General features: G+C 42.9%; 2 protein-coding genes across 2 annotated transcripts; both read left to right on the forward strand.

Moving 5' to 3' along the window:
- The first annotated feature begins 13469 nt into the window (after positions 1–13469).
- On the forward strand, positions 13470–17619 carry LOC128701422 (uncharacterized). Its single transcript, XM_053795129.2, has 3 exons — positions 13470–13481; positions 13796–14410; positions 16135–17619. The coding sequence occupies exons 1-3, from the start codon at positions 13470–13472 to the stop codon at positions 17617–17619; spliced, it is 2112 nt and encodes a 703-aa protein (XP_053651104.2).
- Positions 17620–22305: 4686 nt separating this feature from the next.
- LOC138854878 (cuticle protein 7-like) lies at positions 22306–23910 on the forward strand. The gene is made up of 3 exons (XM_070100449.1): positions 22306–22335; positions 23353–23439; positions 23578–23910. Exons 1-3 carry the CDS (start codon positions 22321–22323, stop codon positions 23830–23832), a joined length of 357 nt encoding a protein of 118 aa, XP_069956550.1. The 5' UTR covers positions 22306–22320; the 3' UTR covers positions 23833–23910.
- Positions 23911–24165: the final 255 nt, after the last annotated feature.

The following is a 24165-nucleotide window of genomic DNA, read 5'->3' on the forward strand; positions in this document are numbered from 1 at the left end:
TGACACTAATGCACCTGAGGACCCCATCTTATCCAATTACCTGGAATATACCTGGAGAGGATTTCGGGGGTCAACGCCCCCGCGGCCGGATCTGTGACCAGGCATCGCGGTGGATCAGGGCCTCATCAACCAGGCTGTTACTCATGACCGCATACACACCGACGTACGAACCACAGCCCAGCAGATCAGGTACTGACTTTAGGTGTCTGTCCAGCGCCTCCTTGGAGACAGCAGTCGTGAATTACACAAAAGAACAAGATAATCCAGAAAATGTGTAGTGAAGGGCATTAAAACAATTATTTTCATTAAAAAACTTATTGTACCATGAGAAGTATATCTGCGTATATATGCTGGCAGTATATTCAACGGAGATGTAGGTAGAATGTTATTTACCAACAAACATCGGTCACTGGAATAGACTGCTCTTCAAAGTTGACCCCTCAAGGAAGGTTCCTTGATGTTGATGAGGGGCTCTTGATTTAGGGAATTGGATCTGTGCTCCAGTTCCCCGAATTAAGCCTGAATGCCTTCCACATATCCCCCCCCCAGGCGCTGTATAATCCTCCGGGTTTAGCGCTTCCCCCTTGATTATAATAATAATAATCTTCAAAGTTGTAAAGTCAAGACAAAAGTTTTAAGAATCGGTTGGACGGTCACTTTGAAAATGATCGGATTATGTCGATTAAATTATCACTGGTGAGTGCTAAATCCGTAGGGATTATACAATGCCTGTTTGGGGAGAGGAGATGGAAGGCATTCAGGCTCAATTCAGGGAACTGGAGCACAGATCCAATTCCCTAGATCAAGAGCCCCTCACCAGGGTCAAGGAACCTCCCTGGACGGGTGTGTCGAGCACAGAAGAGAGGAGTGTCTAGCAACAATCTACCCTCCTGCCCCAGAGCTGACTGATGTAGGTGAAGGAAAGTTCAGTTTTGCAAGGTCTTCAGCGGTGATCATCGGTACCCCGAGGTTACTACATGAATCACCCAGAAGGGGGCCAGTTTACGATAACGTATCACTCACAACAGTATCACTCACAACAGTAGTAGTCAGTAGAAGCAGCAGCCATTGTAATGTGCGCAGCTCTGTTGTCTTCTTTCTCGTCAAATATGTATGCATTTCTTTTGTGGAAAACGGACTGATAATTTTCATTCATTTTTTCATGCCAGTAGTGTGGTCACAATGTGTACTGGGTAAGAACAGGACGCACTGCTATACTGTCCTGTTTAAACAGTAGGAGCTACGTTTTAGTTCAGTGTTTAGGGTTCCTGAGCAGTAACGTCATCCTTTTCAGTGCCCCCCTCCTCCCTCTCACACCCTTTTCCTTCCTTACCTTTCCCTCCTTCTTCCTCCTATTCCCTCTCCCTCGTTTCCTAACACCTTCCTACTGGCATACACTGACGCAACGATGGTTGTGAGATCAGAACAATTTTGTACCTTTCAATCCCTCATTCAGCCGTGACTTGACGAGTGATGACGACTGTGTTTACTGAGCCTTCCTCTGAGGCACAGCCAAAGTGAAAGGAAAGAGTGAAGGAAGACGAGGAATAGGAGGGGAAGAGTAATACAAGAAAAAGCGATGAAGTGGGATAGTTCTCCAAGCGATATTACAAAACTAGAAGGAAAGGAAGTAAAAAGAAACAAAAAAAATGCAGGCGAAAGTGAGAAGAGAGAGGTTAACCGGCATGTAGGTGAGACTATTGGCATACATCACTGGACAGTTCTAGTAGGTTTGCCGGCCTTGTACCAGCCCGGGTCTTTGCCAAAAGGTGACCCGGCATTAGCCTCTCGAGTTAGGGGTGTCACTCATCTTCATTCTTCTGTCCTGCGCTGTCTTGCTGTGGTCCCTCTCTCTGCAGGGTGACGGTCATCGTCTTGTCCGTAGTTGTCTTTGGATGGTATGGCAGATAAATGGAGTAAGAGAATGTAAAGAGGGGAAGGGGGAGTAGTGGTGGTCCCGTCGAGGTGTCTTCATCGGGGAAGCGGATGTGCTGCAAGGACTGGTAGTAGAGTCTCCAAGTCACAGACGGCGAGGTACACAATATGTTCCGCCTCATACTCCCGGATCCGACCCACTGAAGACATTGGGAAGTGTCTGTGACCAATGGGCATCGTTGCGGGACAGTCAAGCAAGTAGTGCAGGAGGGGCTTCGGGACTATCTTGCCACAGCAACTGCAGAGCTCTTGCTTGTTCAATGAGGCTCTTGGCGGGGGAGTACCCGAGGCGCAGGCGGTGGACGCTCACTCGCAGCTCCTTGTCCAACTGCCGCATACTTGGTGGAGGCTCTATGTGTCACCCTGTCGTACCACTGCCGGCTTCGGGTCCGGCAGTGGGCACTTGGCCGCCTGGCGGCCCAAAAGTCAGTCTGCCTGTGACTGATGGAAATGGAGGTCCCCGTCTATGACTCCAGAGTGACCGTCATGGCTGATCCATCTGCTGCGTCGTTCTCAAGGAGGCCGACGTGACTCGGGATCCAGTTAAGCGTTGATCTTCGGCCCTGATCTACGAGCGTCTGCACGTCGCATCTCATGGCGGTGATCAGCTGGATGTTGTCCTACGGCTCCCTATTCGTGATCGCCTGACTCGCCGACCTGGAGTCGACGTGGATGACTGGTGAGTGCTGGTGTTCCGTGAGCGCGTGTTACAGGGCCCTCTGCATGGCATGGAATTCTGCTTGGAGACGCCAGCCGGCTGTCAGGGCATTGTGGAATACCCCAGCGCCTGTGCGGCCAGCCTCTGGATCTCTGGAGCCGTCGGTGTAGTACGTCGCTCACTCTGGGCACACCACTCTTGTAATGCTCGCTGCCGCACATCGCTGCAAGATGTGCTACGGACAAAGGCGCTTGCTACTTGAGAGGTCAGAGAGATTACCACCAGCTCTGGCACCCAAGGCGGCGGCACCCTATACGTTGGCACTGGCCTCTCACAACCCTTTGCCTCGAGGAGCAGCATGAGTATGATCTTTGTCACGTCCGCAATCGACCACATCCAAAGTCGGCCGGGGCGCACCGTGAGGTCATGGCGCTGCCGGACCCGGGTCCCGCATCAGTGTCCCGCCAACAGGTAGCTGGACGTACTTCGCCACTCTCCTGGCAGCAACAGGGGCAATGCTGTCCTTGAGGGGCATCAGCTGGGCCTCGAAGTTCAGCGGAACAACGTTTATCCATCCCGGCGCCCCAAGCATGACCCAAGCAAGGGCGTTCTCTGCGACACTGAGCCGCCTGACGTTCGAGGGCGTGGACGAGTGTGATTGATCCGTAGTCGACAAGGGAGCGTACAGCCTGCACGTAGAACATACGAAAGACATCTAGGCTGGTCCCCACCCTAGGGTTGGCCATGGCAAGCTATGCGTGCCAGTCCCCAAGGTCACTAAGTAGACTGACATAACGTTATAAAGGATCCCACCTAAGATAGGCTTCCACACATTTTGCCACCAGGCCCATGGCCTGGTGGCAAAATGTGTGGAACATTGGGAGTCTTTCTTTACACCGGTTGTCCATGTTCACCCATCAGTAAAATGGTTACCTGGGTGCTAGTCGACTGGTGTGGGTCGCATCCTGAGACAAAACTGACCTAATATATCATTGATGTCAGCTATGGTCTGTATACTTTGTACATGTACTTGTAGAAATAAATTATTATTATTATTATAATCAAAAAGAAGCGCTAAGCCACTAGGACTATACAGATGTAGAAATAAAGATTATTATAAAAAATCACCCCTTAAACCCAACCCAAAATGGATAGGTCACCTAATTTTTCTGATCTCTTTCTGCCCATTACTAAGTTTATTTAGGTACGGGCGCACATAAATACAGTTAAATTATCATACATAGTAATATGTATGTAAATTATCTAGGATAACCCAAAAAAGTCAAACAAAGTGACGTATTTCCACTGGGGTCTATCCACAATCTTTTTTTTTTCTTAACTGCTTTGAGCTACTCCAGTTCTTCCCCTCCCCATTCTCGCCATTTCTCTTACGGCCTATAAAAATGGAAGCAAGAGACCTGAGGAAGACCTATTTGTTATACAAGTGAGGTTCGGTCTGGTAGAGCTGTTTCTTTGCGCCTAGACGGAAACGTTGACCTTGTTTGGTTAACACATTGTCTCTTATCCGTTTCCAAGGTTGATAGTGTGGGACAGGCACATTCACTTGTTCTACCCTGTTAATGACAGGGAGGCGACACACACTTGCTGAACCCCTGTCAGTGACAGGGAAAGACGGCGAGGCACACTTGCTGAACCCTGTCAGTCAGGGATCCTATTCACTCCCCCAACCACAAATGTTTACCTCTGGAGTGAATATTTCTTCATCGTCGTTGCGCATGAGATATATAAAGACACAGACAGAGGCAGGAAAGGTAAACACAGAGACAGAGACGGGGGAAGGTGAACACAGAGACGGGGAAGGTAAACACAGAGAGACAGAGACCCGAGAAGTTTAACCAAGACAGAAATGGGTGGATTTAATGAGACAGAGACGAGAGAAAGTAAGCTGACGGGACTCGCACACAGTCACTCCATTATTTAGGTAAAAAGGACTATAATTACCAAGTGTAAACAAAATCACCACTCAAGTAGTAACATTCCCACACCAGACCTGCCACACAAGACCTTGAACACAATATTCCCACCACGAAACGTCTTATCAAGAAGAAAGTTCCAAAATAACGTCTAGAATGGCTTCACCTGTGGCTCTGAACTCTGCCTCAGGTCCTTCATCAATGTCGAGGTTCAGCAAATAAATATAAATTTATATTACGAAGTCTAACAAATTCTTGCGAAAATTTTGGCTGAAGGCTGACGAAGAGGTCGGCCATGTTGACCCACAATAGTGATTATTATAATTATAACGAAACGTTAAACTCTTAAGGAAAAGAACTGAAATACAGGAAAAAAAAAAACGAAAAAATATGAAACAAATTTTCTTACCGAAAAATAATGCATAAATCTGCCTACTTGTTGATGCAATCCGCTTGTTTATACAATAGTTCTAAGTGATTGTGTTGTTGTTGTTGTTGTTGTTGTTGTTGTTGTTGTTGTTGTTGTTGTTGTTGTTGTTGTTGTTGTTGTTGTTGTTGTTGTCATCAAGAGGATATGATGCCATATTGAGTGATTTTTTTACTCCAAAAATTAAGAGTTGCAGATTGATTCTTAACAAGTCCAAAATCCATTTTTTTAATTGTGAGTCAGTCAGAGCAAGAAAGGCACGATAATCCGTGCGTCTAGTAAATTCGAAAATGTACAGAGAAAAGGGAATGTAAATGTCGTGTCGAATAGGTAAAACTGGTGAATTAGCAAGAACTCGTTTAAAATTACGTCCTTTCTAAAATTGTCTTATTCGTTTTTTGTTAATGTAAAAATTAACATTTTTGTACTAAAAGAACCTTAGAAAACTTACCTAACCATATTATAACAAGCGCAATTTAATTTAGCCTAATTCAACTAAATATATTTTAAATAAGTTTACAGCAATTTAATAATAAACAAACATAATGAAATATATATTTTGTCGTTAGGTTCAGAATGATTTTTGCGAAATTATTGCATACACAATTTTTTTTGCTTATTCGGCAAGAAGAGCGTTACTATTTACGCTAAAATCGCAAGTTTTACCTATTAGGCACGACTTAAACAAAGGGAATGAAAGATCTTGAGAAGGAATGGGACTGCATATATATATATATATATATATATATATATATATATATATATATATATATATATATGTCGTGCCGAATAGGCAGAACTTGCGATCTTGGCTTAAATAGCAACGCTCATCTTGCCATATAGGACAAGTGAAAATTTGTGTATGCAATAATTTCGCCAAAATCATTCTGAACCTAACGAAAAAAAATATATTTCACTGTGTTTGTTTTGTATTAAATTATTGTAAACAAATCTAAAATATATTTAGTTGGGTTAGGCTAAAATAAATTGTTCTTGTTATAATAAGGTTAGGTAAGTTTTCTAAGATTCTTTTGGTGCAAAATTAAAATTTTTTACATCAACATTAATGAAAAAAATATATCTTTAAACTTATAAGAGAAAATTTTAGAAAGGACTAAATTTTAAATAAGTTCTTGCTAATTGACCAGTTTTACATATTCGGCACGACATATATATATATATATATATATATATATATATATATATATATATATATATATATATATATATATATATATATATATATATATGCAATAAGATCACAGTAAACAGGTGATTTCAGAAAATCTGTCTGTTTTCTCATCAATGTTTTTGAGAGCTTTACGAATTTGTAGTCCTGAGTTCATAGATGAGGAAATATCCAAAATTTATGAAATAGGTAATGATTTAAAATACCCAAGAAATGTAATTGATAAATCTTTTAAAGGTGCTAGAAATACTTTTTACAATCCAAAAAGGGACAACCAGCCTTATTCAACTAAAAATATGTTGGTTCTCCCTTACCATGAAAACTTGGTTGATATGCCTTCTCTTCTTAAGACTTTTAATATTAAAGTTGTATTCAAAAATCTTGATACAGTAAAAAAACTTTTGATAAAGAATTCCCCCCAAAATGCTGATGGATGTGTCTATAAGATTCCTTGTAAAATTTGCGATAAAGTTTATTACGGTCAAACTGGTAAAAATCTCGAACTAAGATTAAAACAACATAAATATAGCATTAGAACTGGACAAGATTCCAATGCTCTATTTATTCATGTAAGAGATTTTAACCATCCAATTGATTTTCAAAAAGTTGAGAAAGTAGTATCAAGCAAGTCCATGGTCGACAGGAATATAATTGAATCTTGTTTCATAAAAAGCAGTTTTGACAATAATATGAATATTTCCTTTGGTTTATATAAATTAGATCCATTTATAATTAATAGAATTTGGGAAGAATTTAATAATACACTGGACAAATAATCTTTAAAATTTCTTATTTCTTGGGTAGAATAGTTTGTGGGGTGAGTTGTGCCAAGGACCTATCCAAGTTGGGTCGGCGCGCGTCAGGTGTTTAACCGTTGTGGGATCTGATAGTGAGGTGCCGGCCAGACCCCTTATATAGCTTCCTTGGATGCTTTACTTTCATAGTTCCTTGATAATGTGAGTAGTCACGAAAGCGCTTGGAATTTCTCTATTCTTTCGGAGTGGTTGTTTTGCATATATATATATATATATATATATATATATATATATATATATACATATTATCACACCGGCCGATTCCCACCAAGGCAGGGTGGCCCGAAAAAGAAAAACTTTCACCATCATTCACTCCATCACTGTCTTGCCAGAAGGGTGCTTTACACTACAGTTTTTAAACTGCAACATTAACACCCCTCCTTCAGAGTGCAGGCACTGTACTTCCCATCTCCAGGACTCAAGTCCGGCCTGCCGGTTTCCCTGAATCCCTTCATAAATGTTACTTTGCTCACACTCCAACAGCACGTCAAGTATTAAAAACCATTTGTCTCCATTCACTCCTATCAAACACGCTCACGCATGCCTGCTGGAAGTCCAAGCCCCTCGCACACAAAACCTCCTTTACCCCCTCCCTCCAACCCTTCCTAGGCCGACCCCTACCCCGCCTTCCTTCCACTACAGACTGATACACTCTTGAAGTCATTCTGTTTCGCTCCATTCTCTCTACATGTCCGAACCACCTCAACAACCCTTCCTCAGCCCTCTGGACAACAGTTTTGGTAATCCCGCACCTCCTCCTAACTTCCAAACTACGAATTCTCTGCATTATATTCACACCACACATTGCCCTCAGACATGACATCTCCACTGCCTCCAGCCTTCTCCTCGCTGCAACATTCATCACCCACGCTTCACACCCATATAAGAGCGTTGGTAAAACTATACTCTCATACATTCCCCTCTTTGCCTCCAAGGACAAAGTTCTTTGTCTCCACAGACTCCTAAGTGCACCACTCACTCTTTTTCCCTCATCAATTCTATGATTCACCTCATCTTTCATAGACCCATCCGCTGACACGTCCACTCCCAAATATCTGAATACGTTCACCTCCTCCATACTCTCTCCCTCCAATCTGATATTCAATCTTTCATCACCTAATCTTTTTGTTATCCTCATAACCTTACTCTTTCCTGTATTCACCTTTAATTTCCTTCTTTTGCACACCCTACCAAATTCATCCACCAATCTCTGCAACTTCTCTTCAGAATCTCCCAAGAGCACAGTGTCATCAGCAAAGAGCAGCTGTGACAACTCCCACTTTGTGTGTGATTCTTTATCTTTTAACTCCACGCCTCTTGCCAAGACCCTCGCATTTACTTCTCTTACAACCCCATCTATAAATATATTAAACAACCACGGTGACATCACACATCCTTGTCTAAGGCCTACTTTTACTGGGAAAAAATTTCCCTCTTTCCTACATACTCTAACTTGAGCCTCACTATCCTCGTAAAAACTCTTCACTGCTTTCAGTAACCTACCTCCTACACCATACACTTGCAACATCTGCCACATTGCCCCCCTATCCACCCTGTCATACGCCTTTTCCAAATCCATAAATGCCACAAACACCTCTTTAGCCTTATCCAAATACTGTTCACTTATATGTTTCACTGTAAACACCTGGTCCACACACCCCCTACCTTTCCTAAAGCCTCCTTGTTCATCTGCTATCCTATTCTCCGTCTTACTCTTAATTCTTTCAATTATAACTCTACCATACACTTTACCAGGTACACTCAACAGACTTATCCCCCTATAATTTTTGCACTCTCTTTTATCCCCTTTGCCTTTATACAAAGGAACTATGCATGCTCTCTGCCAATCCCTAGGTACCTTACCCTCTTCCATACATTTATTAAATAATTGCACCAACCACTCCAAAACTATATCCCCACCTGCTTTTAACATTTCTATCTTTATCCCATCAATCCCGGCTGCCTTACCCCCTTTCATTTTACCTACTGCCTCACGAACTTCCCCCACACTCACAACTGGCTCTTCCTCACTCCTACAAGATGTTATTCCTCCTTGCCCTATACACGAAATCACAGCTTCCCTATCTTCATCAACATTTAACAATTCCTCAAAATATTCCTTCCATCTTCCCAATACCTCTAACTCTCCATTTAATAACTCTCCTCTCCTATTTTTAACTGACAAATCCATTTGTTCTCTAGGCTTTCTTAACTTGTTAATCTCACTCCAAAACTTTTTCTTATTTTCAACAAAATTTGTTGATAACATCTCACCCACTCTCTCATTTGCTCTCTTTTTACATTGCTTCACCACTCTCTTAACTTCTCTCTTTTTCTCCATATACTCTTCCCTCCTTGCATCACTTCTACTTTGTAAAAACTTCTCATATGCTAACTTTTTCTCCCTTACTACTCTCTTTACATCATCATTCCACCAATCGCTCCTCTTCCCTCCTGCACCCACTTTCCTGTAACCACAAACTTCTGCTGAGCACTCTAACACTACATTTTTAAACCTACCCCATACCTCTTCGACCCCATTGCCTATGCTCTCATTAGCCCATCTATCCTCCAATAGCTGTTTATATCTTACCCTAACTGCCTCCTCTTTTAGTTTATAAACCTTCACCTCTCTCTTCCCTGATGCTTCTATTCTCCTTGTATCCCATCTACCTTTTACTCTCAGTGTAGCTACAACTAGAAAGTGATCTGATATATCTGTGGCCCCTCTATAAACATGTACATCCTGAAGTCTACTCAACAGTCTTTTATCTACCAATACATAATCCAACAAACTACTGTCATTTCGCCCTACATCATATCGTGTATACTTATTTATCCTCTTTTTCTTAAAATATGTATTACCTATAACTAAACCCCTTTCTATACAAAGTTCAATCAAAGGGCTCCCATTATCATTTACACCTGGCACCCCAAACTTACCTACCACACCCTCTCTAAAAGTTTCTCCTACTTTAGCATTCAAGTCCCCTACCACAATTACTCTCTCACTTGGTTCAAATGCTCCTATACATTCACTTAACATCTCCCAAAATCTCTCTCTCTCCTCTGCATTCCTCTCTTCTCCAGGTGCATACACGCTTATTATGACCCACTTCTCGCATCCAACCTTTACTTTAATCCACATAATTCTTGAATTTACACATTCATATTCTCTTTTCTCCTTCCATAACTGATCATTTAACATTACTGCTACCCCTTCCTTTGCTCTAACTCTCTCAGATACTCCAGATTTAATCCCATTTATTTCCCCCCACTGAAACTCTCCTACCCCCTTCAGCTTTGTTTCGCTTAGGGCCAGGACATCCAACTTCTTTTCATTCATAACATCAGCAATCATCTGTTTCTTGTCATCCGCACTACATCCACGCACATTTAAGCAACCCAGTTTTATAAAGTTTTTCTTCTTCTCTTTTTTAGTAATTGTATACAGGAGAAGGGGTTACTAGCCCATTGCTCCCGGCATTTTAGTCGCCTCATACGACACGCATGGCTTACGGAGGAAAGATTCTTTTCCACTTCCCCATGGACAATAGAAGAAATAAAAAAAGAACAAGAGCTATTTAGAAAAAGGAGAAAAACCTAGATGTATGTATATATATATATGCATGTGCGTGTCTGTGAAGTGTGACCAAAGTGTAAGTAGGAGTAGCAAGATATCCCTGTTATCTTAGCGTGTTTATGAGACAGAAAAAGAAACCAGCAATCCTACCATCATGCAAAACAGTTACAGGTTTTTGTTTCACAGTCATCTGGCAGGACGGTAGTACTTCCCTGGGTGGTTGCTGTATATATATATATATGTATATATATATATATATATATATATATATATGTCGTGCCGAATATGTAAAACTGGTCAATTAGCAAGAACTCATTTAAAATTAAGTCCTTTCTAAAATTTTCTCTTATACGTTTAAAGATACATTTTTCTCATTAATGTTAATGTAAAAATTTATAATTTTGCACCAAAAAGAACTTAGAAAACTTACCTAACCTTATTATAACAAGCGCAATTTATTTTAGCCTAACCCAACTAAATATATTTTAGATTTGTTTACAATAATTTAATACTAAACAAACATCATGAAATATATTTTTTTCGTTAGGTTCAGAATGATTTTGGAGAAATTATTGCATTCACAAATTTTCACTTGTCCTATATGGCAAGATGAGCGTTGCTATTGAAGCCAAGATCGCAAGTTCTGCCTATTCGGCACGACATTATATATATATATATATATATATATATATATATATATATATATATATATATATATATATATATATATATATATATATATATATATATATATATATATATTTCAACAAGTCGGTCGTCTCCCAACCCATTGAAAATGGGTTGGGTAAATAATTTTGTAAGAGGGTGTGAAAAGGACCTGCTAGTATGGACCAGTAGGTCTGCTGCAGTGTTCCTCCTTTCTTATGTGCACGATAAGACTTGGTCAAGACCACATAACGGAAGAAAAAGATGGTGCCGTAGAGATGGGCGTGGCAGAAGGGAGCGCAGATACAGAAGAAAAGGCGTCACCCTAGAAGACGTAGAATGAGAGGTTACCTCTCACCCTGTGTCACTGTACAAGACGCAGCATGAGATATAACGTCTCACCCTGCGTCACTGTACAAGACGCAGCATGAGATATAACGTCTCACCCTGCGTCACTCAAAGCCGTCAACATGTTGACGGCTTTGAGGGGACTTGAACTAGAGTTCCTCACGGCCACGCTAGCTGGAGATTCGTCTGTAAAAACTTGCATTTGTGCTAACCTTCCTATGGTGTATAAATATACCTAGCTGGATGAATCTTATTGTGGCTAGTTGGCCCAGTGGCTAGCTGGTCCAGTGGCTAGCTGGTCCATTGGCTAGCTGGCCCAGTGGCTAGCTGGTCCAGTGGCTAGCTGGTCCAGTGGCTAGCTGGCCCAGTGGCTAGCTGGTCCAGTGGCTAGCTGGTCCAGTGGCTAGCTGGTCCAGTGGCTAGCTGGTCCAGTGGCTAGCTGGTCCAGTGGCTAGCTGGTCCAGTGGCTAACTGGCCCAGTGGCTAGCTGGTCCAGTGGCTAGCTGGCCCAGTGGCTAGCTGGTCCAGTGGCTAGCTGGCCCAGTGGCTAGCTGGTCCAGTGGCTAGCTGGTCCAGTGGCTAGCTGGCCCAGTGGCTAGCTGGCCCAGTGGCTAGCTGGTCCAGTGGCTAGCTGGTCCAGTGGCTAACTGGCCCAGTGGCTAGCTGGCCCAGTGGCTAGCGCGTCGGTCTGGAGTTTTATGACTCTGACCGCGGGTTCTATCCCCACCCGTGGTATAGTTTATTTACAATCGTGTCATTAAGATTTCGTGAATTAAATGGGTGTAGTTACAGAAAGATGTGTAACTACAGAAATGCTCGTTGCTATAAAAATAAGAGCGAATATACTGAAGAAAAGGATCATAAAAGAAATGAACGTAGCTGTGAAAGATAAGGGCGAAGACAGAAGACAAGAAAGATTGTAGGAAAAGGGACGTGGTTAGAAAATTCTTTAAACGTACATAGACACACACGCATAGTATGTGTGTCTATGTTACATAGACACATACACACACTAAACACACAGGCACATACCCAGTCATACACAGACACACACAGTCTCTCTCACACACACACACACACACACACACACACACACGCACACACACACACACACACACACACACCACACACACACACACACACACACACTCTTGCGCATAAAATAACGAACATTCGTTCGGTCACGGCCATATGTATTATAGTATGTGGATGTTGTGTGACCTAGCGTGGTTGTGTGTATTGTGGTGTGTGTGTTGTGTGTGTGTGTGTGTGTGTGTGTGTGTGTGTGTGTGTGTGTGTGTGTGTGTCTGTGTGTGTGTGTCTGTGTGTGTGTGGTGTGTGTGTGTGGTGTGTGTGTGTGGTATGTGTGTGTGTCTGTGTGTGTGTGGTGTGTGTGTGTGGTGTGTGTGTGTGGTGTGTGTGTGTGTGGTGTGTGTGTGTGTGGTGTGTGTGTGTGTGGTGTGTGTGTGTGTGTGTGTGTGTGTGTGTGTGTGTGTGTGTGTGTGTGTGTATGACTGTGTATGACTGTGTGTGACTGTGTGTGTGTGTGTTTGGTGTTTGCCAATGTTTTAGGGCGCCTGGGAAGTGCCGTTGATTAGTGTGTGGGAGTGTGTTAGGGTGTGTATTTGTGGATGGTTTGGGCCCATAGGTGTGTGGGGGAAGGGGTGAGAGACGGATGTGACTGGTGAGCCAGACTGGGTCAGTGTGTATGGGGCAGGTGCGAGCGTAAGGAAGCAAGATAGAGGTGCACGAGGGTGATATTACCTCGCATCAAGACACTATCCACCTTAGCAAATTAACGCACCGTTCTTCGGGGTACAACCACGGGTCCATCATTCCCAATTGGTGTCACAGTTGGGCGGGGTCGAGAGTATATAAGAGTGGTGCGTGCTGGAGAAGCCTCACTCCACGACCATGACTCCTCAGGTGAGGGTGCTAGCTTCCTCACGTCCTATCTTCTAGGTTATAGTAATATTACATTTTATATCGTTTCTGCTACAATTAATGCTGGAAAATATATTAATCCTGTAATATGCGGTTAGACGAAGAAAGTGTAATTTTAGGCTACAAAATGCATTCTGTTTTTAATTTACCATGAGAGGAATATAACTTGTCAGTTACTTCACTTTCCTGTTTGTCTTTAGTTCATAGTGGTAAATGTTATTAATAGGACTATAACACTTTAGCAAATGGTAATATTAGCCGTGATAAGTGTATATTTCTTTTGCGTTCCTTTTCAGGTACTCCTGTTGGTAAGTCTGGCTACTGCTGTCAGTGGCCGGTCTGAGAAGCTGACAGTCCAATCAGACTACTCTACTCATGATCACGGAGTCTCCCTTCACGTGCCGGGATTCAACGCGCATACGGCAGAGGCCCAGGGTACCTATGACCCTACTTATAACGTACCTTTGAAACCGGGTCGCGATTACAGCAATTCCGAGTTTCTAGGACCTTCATACAGCGGTCCTGATCCCTCTCCTGCCCGCTACAAAAACAGAAACCCTAGTACCTCTGATACAGCATACAGTAAGCCTGAACCCCCAATATACAGTGTCCCAGCTCCCCCGGCTCCAGCATATAGCAGCCCTGACCCCCGTCCACCTAGAAGTAAAATCTTTAGTGCACCATCTACAAGGCACAGCATACCTGAGGCCTCATACAGCAACCCTGTGCCCCATTCTCCTGTATTCAGTAATGCCAGTCCTCCCTCCCCTACGTACAGTAACGAAGATCCCTCTTCTTCAGCATTTAGTGGCTTTGATTCCTCCGCTCCTAGACGCAAGGCTGGAGGGCGAGTCACAGCCCCAAGGGAACCATCTTATACCAACGACATCCCACAGTCTGCTACTAAAAAGGTAAAATAACCATGATAGCTGTTGCAACTGTCACTTTAATACTGCCTTTAAGAGCCATTTAAGTAAAATAATAGCAAAAATTCATGTTGGTAAACTAGAAGTCTGAGGGAACACCGCCTTTCCATCCTCACATGAGCGCACTTTCCCTTCCAGTAACATCCTTTACTAATTTTAAAAATATTCTCAGCTCAAATATTAGGTGGAATACAACTCATACACGGCAAGGTGTTAACAAAGTGTGGCAACTTTCATCAAGAATGCATCATTTGTTATGTATTTACTAATTGGGGATACCGGTACGGTGCTAACCCCTTGTAGGGGTTAGCGGGGAAGTGGTGGTACGGGAAGAATAGGTTGGTGAGAGGAAGGTTTTGAGTGGTAAAGTACCAGGGCTTAACACAGCAGCTTGGTGATCGTGGTATTAATGACTGGAGTAGCGGCGAGGAGTGGCAGGCTTGACGGGTTGGGTAGTCGCTGGAACACACTCACGAAGTACCTGTGAGAAATGGGGAAATGGGGTGGGGAAAGGATACCTATAGTGTAATGTAGGTATGAGCTGTATTAGGTGGACTGCTGAAAAACACCAACAACCTTGGATAAATGACGGAGACGTGATATGAAACTTACGTGGGAGAAACAACCAGCACTTTGTCGAAAGTATTCGCGGTGGCGCTATTTTTGGAGCAATTTAGCTGGAAATTGGTGTGTGTAGCGATACGTGTATTGAGTGGCGGAGATTGTGGGTGGTGGTGCTTCTCGCAATCTCATGGTGAGGTGGCCCAGTTGTTGTGGTAATATGGCCGGTGCTCGTGGCTCAATTGGTAGCGCTCTCACCTCATACTGAGGGACCAGGGTTTGATCCCCGAAAAGAATGGAAACATTTGGCATATTTCCTTAGACCTATTGTCCCTGTTCACGTAGCAGTAATTAGGTGCCTGTGTGTTAGCTGACTGCTGTGAGTCGCATCCTGTGAGAGGACTCAAGGCCCACAATGGAAAAAAAAATTAAACCAAAGGTTCACTCTCATTTCTGTTACGTGAACATAATTTTAATTCCCAAAAGAGGCAGGAATTCATAGAATAGACCACAGGGGGGCAAAAGGTATACAAAAGGCGCCCATAACTAATTATACTCAGTATATAGTTTCCTTCCTGATACACATTTTACTGTACCATTAAAAGTGAGCTCAACCCCAAGAGAAACTGAGGCAGTAGTAGTAATGAAATAAAGATGAGGTAATCGGTCCCTCACTCTTGGAGTTGGTGAAGAGCACAGTAGTCTTGAAGATTACTGTGCTCTTCGATAACTCCAAGGCTGAGGGACTGATTACCTGAACTTTTGCATATATTCCTATATTCTTCACATAATGTCCTTGTATTGTATTAATAAAGCCACTGGCTGGTGAAATGTTGACAAATGAAGATACCCAGATGCTGCATGTGTCCAATTCATCAAAAACAAAGAACTGGGGGGAACACCGCAGTATGCCCACTGGCTCATACAAGGTCCCACCCATGTTTTAATCCAACCTTCTCCCAAAGGTACCCAAGAACTTGCTTCAGTACCTCAGGTAATAATCAAACCCAGTTCTTTTCACTCGTATATTTATCCAATCTCTTTTTAAAGCTACCAATGGCTTCCAGCCTCGCCCGGTTCCGTCGCTGGCTTGCGATCGTATCATTGCGATTTCCCGAGACTCTAAGCTCCCTGTGTTTTCTCCGCAGCAACCAGCGCAGTATAACTTCCAGTACGATGCGCAGGACATAGAGACCGGCAGGAACCATGGCCACCAGGAGACACGGGAAGGATACAACACCCAGGGTTCCTATTATGTTCCTCTACCCGACGGTCGGGTTCAAAAGGTCACCTATTACGTGGACGGCGACTCCGGCTTCATGGCTGAGGTTACTTACGAGGGAGAGGCCACCTACCCGGAACCATCGTACTCGCGCGAGTCTATATCCGGATACCAGGCCGCTCCAGCCCCCAGCTACAAACCTGCTCCAGCCCCTAGCTACAAACCTGCTTCAGCCCCCAGTTATGAACCTGCCCCAGCCCCCAATTATAAACCTGCCCCAGCCTCCAGTTATAAACCTTCTCCAGCCCTCAGCTACAAACCTGTTCCAGCCCCTAGCTACAAACCTGTTCCAGCCCCTAGCTACAAACCTGTTCCAGCCCCTAGCTACAAACCTGTTCCAGCCCCTAGCTACAAACCTGCTCCAGCCCCCAGCTATGAACCTGTTCCATCCCCCAGTTATACACCTGCTCCAGCCCCGAGCTATAAACTTGCCCCAGCTTCTAACTACGAACCTGCCGATACCTCCAGCTACAAACCTGTTCCAGTCCCCAGCTACAAACCTGTTCCAGTCCCCAGCTACAAACCTGTTCCAGCCCCCAGCTATAAACCTGCTCCAGCCCCTAGCTATAAACCTGCCTCACTCCCTAGCTACGAACCTGCCCTACCCCCCAGCTACGAACCTGCCCCAGCCCCCAGTTACGAACCTGCCCCAGCCCACAGCTATAAACCTGCTCCAGCCCCCAGCTACAAACCTGCCCCAGCCCCCAGCTACAAAGCTTCTCCAGCCCCTTCCTATAAACCTTCCCCAACCCCCAGCTATGAACCTGCTCCAGTCCCTAGCTACGAGCCTGATCTAACCTCCAGCTACGAACCTGCCCCAGCCCCTTCTTATAAACCTTCCGTAGTCCCCACTTACAAGCCTAGTCAAGTCTATAAGCCATTGCAAACCTCAAGAGGCAGAACTGCCTCTAGAAAAGGCTACAAGCCTACTCCTGCCCCCAGTTATGAGCCTCCCCCAAATGCGGCCTACGAATCAGCACCTACTCAAAAGTACGAGCCTACATCTAATCTAGCTCACGAATCAGCAGCAAAGAATCGTAGACGTAGGCCAGGCTCTAGGCAAACCTACAAATCTACATCTAGCCCAGCCTACGACTCTTCACCTACGCAAACCTACGAATCTGTTAGTCCGGCCTACGAACCTGCCCCCACACTGAGTCACAAACCTACCTCGAGTACAGGTTACCAGCCTGCACCCACGCGAAGATACCACCCTACACCACCTGCCAGTTACGACCCATCACACGACCATGAGGAATCAACCATCTATGAGGATTCTCCAACCTACGACCTAATTTCCGCCTATGAAGAAGTCCCTGGTGAAGAGTACAAAGATTCGGCAGATTACTAGTGCGAAAAATCCCTAGCACAGATATATAATTCATAATAAATATTGCATTGTTGTATATACCTAATAAAAGACATAAATTCAATAAAGATGAATTTATTGCATAATAATGCTTTAGGTTTACCATATCGTATTGTATCATATTGTATTCATAGGAGACCGCTAAATCCGCAGGGGTTATACAGCGCCAGGAGAATGGGAAGTGTTCAAGTTTGATACATGAAAATATTGGGTAGCAGTATTTCATGAGTTTAGAACCCCTTACCAGCACCAGGGAACAGCTTCAGTGAGATACCATGACCAGATGGTGTCAGCAGTATCAGTGACACACCATGATCAGATGATGGTGTCAGCAGCATCAGTAAGGCACCATAATAGCCAGATGATGGTGTCAGCAGCATCCATGACATTGTTTTACTGGCTTTCATCTAACAACGAGTTAGTGATAGCAATGAGAAAGATTTAACCACCGTAATGCGATCAGATTTTGAAACATTACGTTAATGGACAAATGTGTGCAATTACGTATTTTTAACTACCTCTGACAGTTGCTGTGGTTGACTGAAATATTGGTCTCGTTTGTGAAGTTAAATGTTTGTAGATATTTATGGCTCGTGCTGTTCCGCTTATTTTATAATGTACAGTGGAACCCCGAATATCGGCCGTAATCGGTTCCAGAAGGTCGGCCTAAATTCGAAGCAATATTTTCCATAAGAATTAATGTAAATACAATTAATCCGTTCCAGACACCCAAAAATATTAACAAAAAATACATTTTTTAAAGGTTAATTATAGTCTTACATACACAAAACAATGAGAACTAAATAAAACAAATAAATGAACATTTAAATTACTATTACATATGTTTATTGAAGACTCTTGTTGGCTTATGGAAGACAAGGAGAAGCAGATAGGGAGGAGTGACTATTGTTTGGAAAGGGAATCCTCCTCCATAAGTACTTCATTTATCAAAGCCCTCTCTGGGGTCACTTCCCTCCGTGCCTGTTACACTCCCTGTCTGCCTGGTGACGTAGGGAGCTATATACCAAGATTTTGGTACACCCAGGAGCTGTACCGTCAGTTACGACCTTCACGCTCCGTCGCCTCACTAAAAACATGAATAATTCTGTGAAACATTTTTCCGCATCAACGAGAACAATGAACGTCGTGGTTTATTAATCAATGTTACGGAATGTTGAAGTGGTGAAGAGGCTGGGGTCACAGCTGCGAGGACACAGCTCCTCTGCTCAGTGCTGGAGGGAAAATGATGTGGTTACAGTTTCTGTGCTTATTGTTGAAAGAAAGCGTGGAGTCATAGTTTCGCAGTTACATCTTCGGGGTTACAACTTTGGGAACACAGCTTCGGGGTCACAGCTCTAAGTATCACTGACATCAACATTGATCACAATCGTCAGCCTCATCCCTCAAACTACAATATATTTTGGACTCAAATGCAACAGAAATTCCATACTCCGAGGGTAATTGAGTTAATTTAAGTGATATATGCGAGTATAATGTAATCTACTCCAAGGTAGCATTATGTGACGTACACAAACCTTATTCTTGTAAATATAATTTATTATTGTTACGCACCATAAACATTGCCAGGAAAGTAATGTGTCAGCATTTAGTTTGCTTATGTAAAAACAAATCTCTTTTTCTTAGATACTATTTAATGCAAGTCAACATGTTTCAATTTACGAATTGTCCAGTTTTCTAAACATGTTTATGGTGTTTAATAACAAAAGTGTACTTACATGTGAGAGGGGTCGTGGTGACCCCATTCTACAGCAGCAGTAACGTAGTTAGATGTACTTCAAACATTACATAACAACTTGACTCACGAAATCGTAATAACACGATTGCAAACAAACCGTACCACGGACGGGGATAGAACCCGCGATCAGAGAGTCTCAAAACTCCAGACCGTCGCGTTAGCCACTGGACCAGCTAGCCACAATAAGATTCGTCCAATTAAGTATATTTCTACACCATAGGAAGGTTAGCATAGGCACCATTTATGGCCACAGTGGTGCCTATGCTAACCTTCCTATGGTGCAGAAATATACCTAGTTGGATGAATCTTATTGTGGCTAGCTGGTCCAGTGGCTAACGCGACGGTCTGGAGTTTTGAGACTCTCTGATCGCGGGTTCTATCCCCACCCGTGGTATGGTTTACTACATAATAACATAAGAAAAAAGGAGCACTGCAACAGGCCTACTGACCCATGCGAAGCAGGTTCATGTCACCCCCCGGCTTAGAAGAATGACCACCTAGTCAGGTCACTTCCACTGAAGGAAGGAGCACGGCACCAGACCTGGTAGCACAAGCTAGTCAGGTCCAACTCACACCCACCCACACCCACTCATGTATTTATCCAACCTATTTTTAAAACTGTGTTCTACAGTCTCCTGTAGATTAAGACTAATTACTAAATTAGTCTCTAGTAAAGGGAAATAAACTTTCTTAATTGCTTACCTGGGGTATACCTGGAAATGGTTTCGGGGGTCAGCGCCCCCGCGGTCCGGTCTGTGACCAGGTCTTGCTTATTTAATAATTTGTTATTAAGTTTTATATAGAATTTCACTGACATTTATGCTGCTGGTGAATTAGATAACAGGATTTCGTAGCCATACTTTATCACAGGAAATTTAAGTTATTATTAAACTTTTTGCTAACGTGAAGGAAATAAAGAACACCGTCGACTGAGACATTCCGAGTTTGGATCGTGATGACGTCGCCCTGACCACAAGTCTCCCACAGGAAGGATCAACGTACCGCCTTCACCAATTTCCCATATGGATCAACGTACCGCCTTCACCAATTTCCCATATGGATCAACGTACCGCCTTCACCAATTTCCCATATGGATCAACGTACCGCCTTCACCAATTTCCCATATGGATCAACGTACCGCCTTCACCAATTTCCCACATGGATCAACGTACCGCCTTCACCAATTTCCCACATGGATCAACGTACCGCCTTCACCAATTTCCCACACCAGAATGTCTCAATGCCATTTAACCAATGACGTACTGAGGATAGACTTTATAACATCGTTTTGACCTGGAGGGTTTTGGTGCCCAATATTTTGAAGTGGGTCGTTGAAGAGGCGACTGAATTAACATACAATATTTCATCCGCTCGAGGCCATTTATTTCTTAACATTTTAACCTAAGACATTCCAGCGATTGAAATCATGAATACTTTTCGTAACGAAGCAGATCGAAAGAAAAAGGCTAATGAATCACACAAGCAGAGTCTTAGGTAGAACTTATACTGTAAGAAGCAGCCAGAGTGAAAAAAAAAAAAACTTCAGAAGATTTTTAACGAGAAAGATCCAAATGGAAGATAGAAAGTTTGAACTTAAATTTGTTAGTTTAATGCCCGTGAGTTACACAGGTAAACAATACAACACAGAGGCATAAGCTATGTAAACTACAGTTTAGTGTTTAATGGTGTTAAGGTTCCCGGTCTCTACTTCAGATAGCACGACTGCCTTAGTTGCATTACGTACGCCTTCAGGAATGTGTCTGCAGATATATTAAACTGCGTATAAATTTAACATCTTGAGCTTCTTGAACCTGGTATAGCTTAGAACCTGTCACTGACACAGTGTTCAGTGCACGAATAATGGTTATAAATGTTATGGTGATTCTGACAATTTGTGGAAAGGGATAAATTAGGATTGACGAATTCACTCGTAACGAAACATTTCCTGTAATAAAGGTCCTGAACTATACACAAGTGTCCGTTTCCACAGTGAACGAGAAGTACGTAATGAGATTTCATTATACGTATTAAAATTCTTATACAGCACATCCGTATTTATATTATTATTGTAGGATTATTTCATATGAATTAATTTAACGACTGTTGAGAACATATTATTATTATTATTATTATTATAAATAATAATTATTTCAACTATAACATACAATATTCACGCATTTGAACCCGCGGTCAGAGAGTCTCAAAACTCCAGACCGTCGCGTTAGACACTGGACCAGCTAGCCACAATAAGATTCATCCAACTAGGTATATTTCTACACCATAGGAAGGTTAGCAGAGGCACCACTGTGACCACAAATGCAAGTTTTTACAGACGAATCTCCAGCTAGCGTGGCCGTGACGAACTCTAGCTCAAGTCCCCTCACTGCCGTTAACATGACTCACGAAATCGTAATGACAGTGAGGAGACTTGAGCTAGAGTTCGTCACGGCCACGCTAGCTGGAGATTCGTCTGTAAAAACCTGCATTTGTGGTCACAGTGGTGCCTCTGCTAACCTTCCTATGGTGTAGAAATATACCTAGTTGGATGAATCTTATTGTGGCTAGCTGGTCCAGTGGCTAACGCGACGGTCTGGAGTTTTGAGACTCTCTGACCGCGGGTTCAAATCCCGCCCGTGGTATGGTTTGTTTGCAATCGTGTCATTACGATTTCGTGAGTCATTCACGCATTTTCAACACACATGCTCTGAACGAGTGACTGGAGCCAAGCATTCTCTGCTTCTGGTAGGCGTGAGAAGTGCTGTCACCTAAGATCTATTTCGTTTCCGCACGATTAAACCCCATAAAAGATGCTGCGATTTTGTCAGAGCGAATTTTGTGGTCGAGAAGATGAATTAGGTGAACACGAAGGACGGATGAGAGGTATATAAGAGGAACACACAGACTGACCATCATCATCATCACCAGTCATGGCAGCTTATAAGGTACACTACCTCATGACTCACGAAATTGTGATAATACGACTGTAAACAAAACACGGAATGGATGAGGTTCGAACCCATGGCAAATGAGTTGTAAAACTCCAGGCCAGTGCGTAAGCCACTGAACCAGCTGGCTGTAATAAAACTTATCCAACTATGGGTTCAAATGCCACCCATTCCGTGGTTTGTACATTGCCTCTCATACTTGGCCTACTGTATATGTTGCTTTGGCAGCTAAACACAGTTTTGCTGAGTGTAATAATATTAATTTCACCATTAGTAACTTGTGTTACATTAACAGGTAAAGTGTCGTTGTACAGTGTTATATAACCACAATGAAAGAAGGATAAATTACCAGTACTTTCGTAATTTAACGTTATCAAGGAACACATTGTTTCTTGATAATGTGACTCGGGTATCACGAAAACGCTTAGATTTTTTTTACTGTGGCTATAAAGCAAATTAGTATATAACTTGCTTCCTCTGATTTTGTTCCATTGTCTACTTTCTATTTTTACTGATACAAGCTTATTATTATTTTTCATGATTCTCTCTTAACAAAAGCTTATGCATTGAATCTACGTAAGTAAAATAATCAATATGTTTATAATTTTGATAAATCACACTGCTGCGTGTTTATGAAAATTATTTACACATTTATTATTCTCTTCTGATTTTTTATATTAATCTTCGGGTTAATATATCATTGTTAATGTGTGTAGAAAAAATAGGAACGAGTTTTTTCCTAATATTATTTAACTCTGTAACTCGTATAGCTCGTAGTTCTGTGATATAGAATTCATTTCACGACCGAACGTACTTTGATTCGATTCCAGGATGAGAGGCGACATATAGTCAAACCTCCTCTCATCTGCTGCCCCTGTTCGCCTAGCAGTAAATTGTTAGCTGGCCATTCCGAGAAGCAACCTAAGGAAAGATCCCAATGGTAATACGTCGTTGTACTTGGCTCTGCTGGGTTTTCCTGGATTAAATAACATGGATATTTTCTTCTACCATCAGGTCCTCGTGTTGTTGGTCGTTGTGGCCGCCACACTGGCCTACCCTCAGTATCCTCCAGCTCCTAGTTATGGCAGCCCCGGTCCTGTTGTGAGTGTACAAACTTTAGGTTTAATATATTAGTGTATACAGAAAAAGTAGGACATATTTATGGTATATATTTATGTGTAAACGATGAAAAAAGGGATCAGCACCTTTGAAAAATACAATATTGAGATCTTGTTGCAGGCTCACCCCAAGTACGACTTCAACTACTCCGTGAAGGACAACAATGGCAACGACTTTGGTCATCAAGAAACTCGTGATGGCTACAACACTCAGGGCAATTACTACGTCCAGCTTCCCGACGGTCGTCTTGAGAAAGTGAATTATTACGTCAACGGTGACTCCGGCTACGTAGCTCAGGTTGACTACCAGGGAGAGGCCCAGTATCCAGCCTACCAGCCAGCCCCATCCTACCAGCCAGCTCCCGTCTACGGATAATCTCGAGAACACTGAATTCATATATAAAACTGATGCCATAAATAATGAAAAAAATTAAAATTGGCCAGTGGTATTACAATAAAGACCTAACTGTAAAACTTTGTTTTTTTCTGCATGACAAATTCAATGTACTTAACTGTAAAGGAGTTATATGGGACAACAGCTTCTGAAGTTCATTAACAACAGTGAAAGTTGCTGAAAGAGTGCTTTGAACTACCTGTCTGCAGTCCCAGAAATTTTGTGTGTGTGTGTGTGTGTGTGTGTGTGTGTGTGTGTGTGTGTGTGTGTGTGTGTGTGTACTCACCTAGTTGTACTCAGCTAGTTGTGCTTGCT

The sequence above is a fragment of the Cherax quadricarinatus genome, chromosome 72, assembly GCF_038502225.1.
Source record: "Cherax quadricarinatus isolate ZL_2023a chromosome 72, ASM3850222v1, whole genome shotgun sequence".
Taxonomy (NCBI): domain Eukaryota; kingdom Metazoa; phylum Arthropoda; class Malacostraca; order Decapoda; family Parastacidae; genus Cherax; species Cherax quadricarinatus.

Coding starts and splice junctions, on each gene's coding strand:
- LOC128701422 (XM_053795129.2), top strand. Junction 14,411..16,134: donor CACAGTCTGCTACTAAAAAG/GTAAAATAACCA, acceptor TTTTCTCCGCAG/CAACCAGCGCAGTATAACTT.
- LOC138854878 (XM_070100449.1), top strand. Junction 23,440..23,577: donor ATGGCAGCCCCGGTCCTGTT/GTGAGTGTACAA, acceptor ATCTTGTTGCAG/GCTCACCCCAAGTACGACTT.